The 6,749-nt window shown below is 37.0% G+C and overlaps 1 protein-coding gene across 1 annotated transcript; it reads left to right on the top strand.

Annotated features, from left to right (window-relative positions):
• The first annotated feature begins 998 nt into the window (after positions 1-998).
• LOC116481992 (signal transducer CD24-like) lies at positions 999-3,160 on the top strand. The gene has a single exon (XM_032175090.2). The coding sequence runs from the start codon at positions 1,058-1,060 to the stop codon at positions 1,325-1,327; it is 270 nt and encodes an 89-aa protein (XP_032030981.1). The 5' UTR covers positions 999-1,057; the 3' UTR covers positions 1,328-3,160.
• Positions 3,161-6,749: the final 3,589 nt, after the last annotated feature.

Raw genomic sequence — 6,749 nt, 5'->3', positions numbered from 1 at the left:
TACAGGATTTGGAAGACAGAAGTGAAGAAACAATGAATTTTTTGCTCTGAAGGCTAGTGCAGGACACTAGGCACTGTGACTGCTCATGTAGACTTTTATTGATCTACTGGCTCACTTTATTGACGTGGACAGAACCCAAATCTACAACTACTGTAGCTACCTCCAAAATCTTTTCCCTCAGCTTCTCCAAGTTGTGATCCAGAAACACATGGAAAACGGTGTAAAAAGACATTAGCTAATTCCACAGGTCACCAGTATTATTGAGGCTGAAGGTGATAAGAGACAGATGTGGACTCTCGATTGTCTTTCTGTGTTCCTGCTGGTTTTTGCTCCCCACTTCACAACAAGCTTTCCTTCCTAGCTACTTACCCAGTTTACCTAATGCCTCTCTCTACCATGACTACATTTATGATTTTCTAGAAATCTGCTATTAATAATGTAAAAGCTATATTAATTTAATAATACTGTATAGCAAAAGCAACAATTAGTAGCCAGGAAGAGATTTCACAACTCTCTGAAGTCATTTATCATTTGAAAAGTTAGCATGTATTTCATGTGTTGCAATACAACCATTGGATAAAGACCTCATTTTTCAGGAAGGGCTAGAAAAGGAGAGAGGGTGTGTGGAAGAGTACTTGATACCTTGTTCTAAAGATGGGAGACATAGGACAAATGTAAGTGTCACTAGGAAGAGTGATCACAGGGCTAGGACTATGGTGAAACACATAGAAATCAAATCACTAGATGCTATATAAATTGGTATTGCATTTGCCATGTTTATATAGTTAATGGTATTTACCATTACTCAATAACCATTTGAGAAGGTCCACTTAAGAACTATAATTCATACCAAAGTCCAAAGGAAAAATGTTTCTCCTAAAAAACTGATAGAACTTTTTTCATATTAAGAATAAAACTTATATAATCAATTATATCTCATTCTCTTTTACTGTGGCCACTTGGAAGCTCTATATCACTTTAAAAATTTAATTATATATACCTTGCCTGCACCCGCCCGGAGCCAGCGGTTCTCCAAGCACCCAGCATCCCGCGAGACATGCCGCGCACCGACGGAGGGGACGTGGGCAGAGCAATGGTGGCTAGGCTCGGGCTGGGGCTGCTGCTGCTGGCACTGCTCCTACCCACGCAGATTTATTCCAATGAAACAACTCCTGGAACAACTTCAAGTAACCCCTCCCACAATACTTCCAACTTTGGGATTGCCCCAAATCCAACTAATGCCACCACCAAGGCGGCTGGTGGTGCCCTGCAGTCAACAGCCAGTCTCTTCATGGTCTCACTCTCTCTTCTACATCTCTACTGTTAACAGACTCAGGCCAAGAAACATCTTCTAAACTTCCCCATCTCCTAAACCCAATCCAAATGGCGTCTGGAAGTCCAATGTGGCAAGGGAAAACAGGTCTTCATCGAATCTACTAATTCCACACCTTTTGCTGACACAGAAAATGTTGAGAATCCCAAATTTGATTGATTTGAAGAACATGTGAGAGGTTTGACTAGATGATGGATGCCAATATTAAATCTGCTGGAGTTTCACGTACAAGATGAAGGAGAGGCAACATCCAAAATAGTTAAGACATGATTTCCTTGAATGTGGCTTGAGAAATATGGACACTTAATACTACCTTGAAAATAAGAATACAAATAAAGGATGTGATTGTGGAATAGAGATTCAGTTTTCATTTGGTTCATTAATTCTATAAGGCCATAAAACAGGTAATATAAAAAGCTTCCATGATTGTAATTATATGTACATGAGAAGGAACTTCCACGTGTTACTGTAATTCCTCAACATTTTGTTTCGGCAACACTAATTTAATGCCGTTATGCTCTAGATGAAGTTTTACATTGTTGAGCTATTGCTGTTCTCTTGGGAACTGAACTCACTTTCCTCTTGAGGGTTTGGATTTGACATTGCATTTGACCTTTTATGTAGTAACTGACATGTGCCAGGGCAAATGATGAATGAGAATCTACCCCCAGATCCAAGCATCCTGAGCAACTCTTGATTATCCATATAGAGTCAAATGATAGGCATTTCCTATCACCTATTTCCATTCAACAAGAGCACTACATTCATTTAGCTAAACGGATTCCAAAGAGTAGAACTGCATTGACCGTGACTAATTTCAAAATGCTTTCTATTATTATTTTTTAGACAGTCTCACTTTGTCGCCTAGGCTGGAGTGCAGTGGTGCGATCTCAGCTCATTACACTCTTTGCCTCCTGGGCTCAAGCGATTCTCCTGCCTCAGCCTCCCAAGTAGCTAGGATTACAGGCACCCGCCACCACGCCCGGCTAATTTTTGTAATTTTAGTAGAGACGGGGTTTCACCATGTTGCCCAGGCTGGTTTCGAACTCCTGACCTCAGGTGATCCACCTGCCTTGGCCTCCCAAAGTACTGGGATTACAGGCTTGAGCCCCCGCGCTCAGCCGTCAAAATGCTTTTTATTTCTGCATATGTTGAATACTTTTTACAATTTAAAAAAATGATCTGTTTTGAAGGCAAAATTATAAATCTTGAAATTAAGGCAAAAATGTAAAGGAGTCAAAACTATAAATCAAGTATTTGGGAAGTGAAGACTGGAAGCTAATTTGCATTAAATTCACAAAAGCTTTTATACTCTTTCTGTATATACATTTTTTTCTTTAAAAAACAACTATGGATCAGAATAGCCACATTTGGAACACTTTTTCTTGTCAGTCAATATTTTTAGATAGTTAGAATCTGGTCCTAAGCCTAAAAGTGGGCTTGATTCTGCAGTAAATCTTTTACAACTGCATCGACACACAGAAACCTTTTTAAAAATAGACACTCCCCGAAGTCTTTTGTTCGCATGGTCACACACTGATGCTTAGATGTTCCAGTAATCTAATATGGCCACAGAAGTCCTGATGACCAAAGTCATTTTTTTCCATCTTTAGAAAACTACATGGGAACAAACAGATTGAACAGTTCTGAAGCTACCGTGTGTGTGAATGAACACTCTTTTGCTTTATTCCAGAATGCTGTACATCTATTTTGGATTGTATATTGTGTTTGTGTATTTACGCTTTGATTCATAGTAACTTCTTATGTTATGGAATTGATTTGCATTGAACACAAACTGTAAATAAAAAGAAATGGCTGAAAGAGCAAAAAAAAAAAAATTAATTATATGAACTATTTTTCTTTCTGTTCTATATTTTCTTGGCCTTTTGGCAATAAATTAAAGTTTTGAAATTATGACATACAGTTTTATAAGCTACCTAAAATATTAAAAATAAGAAAATTAATTCATGAATGAATTAAAAGCAAATTTAATAGACATTTTTGAAATAAATATACCAATATAAATAATTAAATTCATATTGTTAATACTAAGTGTATATCTGCTTAATTCATTTTTTATTAGTAAAGCGTCTTAGTCATTTGAGACCATTTTAGATAATATATTTCACTTAGAGTAATGCATTCTAAAAGACATATTAAAAATTACATTTAATAGTAGGTAAGTTTGATAATCTTTTCCCCTATGTCTACAGTTTCTTTCTTGTAGGCATATAATAGAATTATTTCAAACCAATAGATTACTTTCAGGGAGGTCAATCCTAGGCACTGACAACTTATGGCATGGTAGCCCTTTTTTTATTTACAGAACGTTTAACATATTTTAATGTTTAGATGTTATTCAGTGTTTGGGTTTTTTTATTGTATGATACGGTTAAGACAATATCTGAAATTGAGGAAAATATTAAGATGTAGACTATAGTCTTATAGACAGTTCATTTCAATCCACACATGATAGCAGTTGTCTGGTTCCACTGTAAAATTATTCTTGTTTTCCACATCAGTGTTACTTGAATACGTGAGCTCTAAAAGGAGTGATATCATAGTCATTCCTGATTCGACATGTCCCAGCACCATTAGCATTCATACTAAATGAGTGCTATTTAACTTAATGAGAAGTTCATTTCCTCTGTCCATTTACTACCGCTTTAAGTGCCTCTCTTCCTTCCTAAGGCTGCTGCAAGGCATGGAGGTAGCTAGCAAATTGAGAATTTAAAAAGATTTTTATTTTATGTGCCTTGAACTGGATTGCTCTTTACTGGCATTCTGAAAGCCGAGGGACCTATGGTCGTGTCATATTTTCAGTCTTCTTTTCTCATACCTTAGCAACTTTCATAATATTCCTACCAAAGTGGTTTATTCAGTAATATATAATAACTTAACTGTCAACTTTCCAGCCTTATTTGTGTTTTGATGAATTATTTGAGTTTTTTAAAGGAATGAATGTTTGGGTACCATTGTTATGGCTAAAAGGAAACCATGGTACCTTGTCACATCTCAGGCAGATATTGTATTGCAAGTGTTTGAATACTTTTTAATATTGAGATGATTGAAGCTCACAATAAGAAAGCACAAATTCTAAGAAATTATATAGCTGTTGAGATGAAGCTGCCATTTTCCAAGCATAACACCCATTTCTTGTCATGAAATTTTATTCAAGATGCTGAACTGCACACCACAGAGAATGAGATATCGGCAAAGGAGACGCTATAGAAAACATAACAACAAAAAATCCTGATGGATTCCTTAATCATATAAGCCACTGGTGAACAAAAAAGCACTGTTAAGATTGCTTCAGAAATTAGGTCGTGACCTGACTTTTTGAAAAATAGCGCAAAGTAAATTGAAAACATAAATGGATACATGTTTCTGAGAGAGGCTGGGAGAACTGCCTTTCAGTATAACGAAGATGAAGGATGTTTGTTCTATCAAAGACAAACATTAAAGTTAACGACACCCATCCTAAAAAGGATGAATTATTTTAGAGTATGTATCATATATTCATCTCATCAGTATGTATGTAAAGGGTGTGACTCTACTCACAAAATAATTGGACTGAAATGGGGAAAATCAAGCCAGGAGCACATACGGTTCATTCAGAGGTGCATGTCTGCCCTGACAAATGTGAGGACCTGAAGGAGATGTGGTATGTCCATGACAGCTTGCACACATAGCAGTGTTATCCTATTGTGCCCTACCAGATGACTTTGTTTTTCTCCCGAGGGTCTTTGCTCTATTCTAGCTTGATGGCTCAGCTTTCTTTCACTGATGCTGGCCCTCCCCTTTTTGGCCTTTTTCACTACCTGCCTGGCTCCAGATTTATGGATATTTTTCCCCAGCTCCAGCCAGAGACTGATGAATTAGCACAAGGCATAGCCCAACTAAAGGAAAACTCCCTGGCCTTCAGCCTCAGGTGTCAGGATTCAGCACTGCTTACAACAGGAACCAACTCCTGTATCGTTTTGACCATTTTTGTGCTTATTGTTATCTAAAGTTTCAGCAGCCTAACTGTGAAAACAATGCCTGATCCCTTGAATGTTGCTGTCACCAGGTGCTAGACAAGAGCCAGGTGCTTCAGTAGCAGTAATAGAGCAGCCTGGTGACTTTGGCATTTGCATGAACTAGACTCATTAAGAAAATAGGAATTAAAGAGAATAGTTTCAGTCAACATACCAAGGTTAGAGAATTTACAAACCAATATTCTAGTCCACACGATAATAATTAAACCTAAAATACTGACTAAAAAGAATCACAAAGTTTCCTGATACACAGGGTGTTTATAAAGTTTGCACTGTTTAAATTCTGGGTGATTCAGTATTGTGCCAAGTGGTTTTTGTTTTGTTTTGCTTTTAATCAGACCGAGCTCAGAACTGTGACTCTACCTTAGGACTCTGCCACTTAGAGCTGGCTTCATTAAGGGACTTAGGCTCCCTGAGCTATAGTTTCTACATCTCTGAAGTTGTAATAACATCTATTTTTTAGAGTTGTTTTCAGTATTCAAGATAATATTGATAAACTAGCACACATCAGACACTAAATGATACATTTAGTTTTAAGAAACTTACTGTAGCACACCATATATATAAGTATGCATATAGGTAACATTTTTATGTCTCTGACATACGTAGCATATAAACGCTTAATGCTTTTAAAATGCTTCAAATATAATGGACTTGCCCCGAACAGCCACACTCTCTGATGTTTTGTCACTTTGCATCTTTCTCCCTTCTCCTCTCAGCTGATGAGAAGTCTCTCTAGGTTCCCTAGGATAAGGAAGCTTAAAGCCTATGTGGTACATCTCAATTCTTATGAAGAAAGAGAAGGAAAACAGGAAAATCTCCACATTCTTTAATACATCCTGTGAAGGATAAATAATTTTTAAATGTGGTATTGTCTTTTCCAATCTGATTTATTCAACCTGAAGTGACATTAACATAGAAAGATCAGAGAGCGGTATGATTTAATGTAAAAACCAGCTTTCACCCCAGACTAGTCTTCACTTGAAATACTACTCTCTTGCTTGCTGTTTCAAACTTCCATCTACCTTTATAGCTTTAGACACACGGTGCTGCCCTGGGGATGACGGTGTTTGTGTAAATTGTGTCACATTGGCTGAATTCCTTTCATGACATAGCCTCCATCGTAACATTGGAATAACCAGGTAAAAGTCATCCTCATTTTCCTTGTGCTGATGAATGCTTTGATTTCACAAACCTATTGTTAACTGCTAGCCTCTTTACATTTTCCTTAAGAAGCCTTCTGTCCCCTCAATTTCCCTGTATGTGCTGGAATTGCTTACTTCACTAACAACATTTTTAAAGCTTTTTTAGTTTAATGTTTGTTTTAAATGTATTTTAGAAACTTAATATACTGATTATCAGTATATTTGCATAGTTTG

The sequence above is a fragment of the Hylobates moloch genome, unplaced genomic scaffold (genome assembly GCF_009828535.3).
Source record: "Hylobates moloch isolate HMO894 unplaced genomic scaffold, HMol_V3 SCAFFOLD_14, whole genome shotgun sequence".
NCBI classification, from domain to species: domain Eukaryota; kingdom Metazoa; phylum Chordata; class Mammalia; order Primates; family Hylobatidae; genus Hylobates; species Hylobates moloch.
Note: the sequence above shows the minus strand (reverse complement) of the source record. Positions and strands in the feature narration are given on the sequence as shown.

Excerpts from the sequence above, each read along its gene's own strand:
- LOC116481992 (XM_032175090.2), top strand. The coding sequence starts at position 1,058 with ATGCCGCGCACCGACGGAGGGGACGTGGGCAGAGCAATGGTGGCTAGG.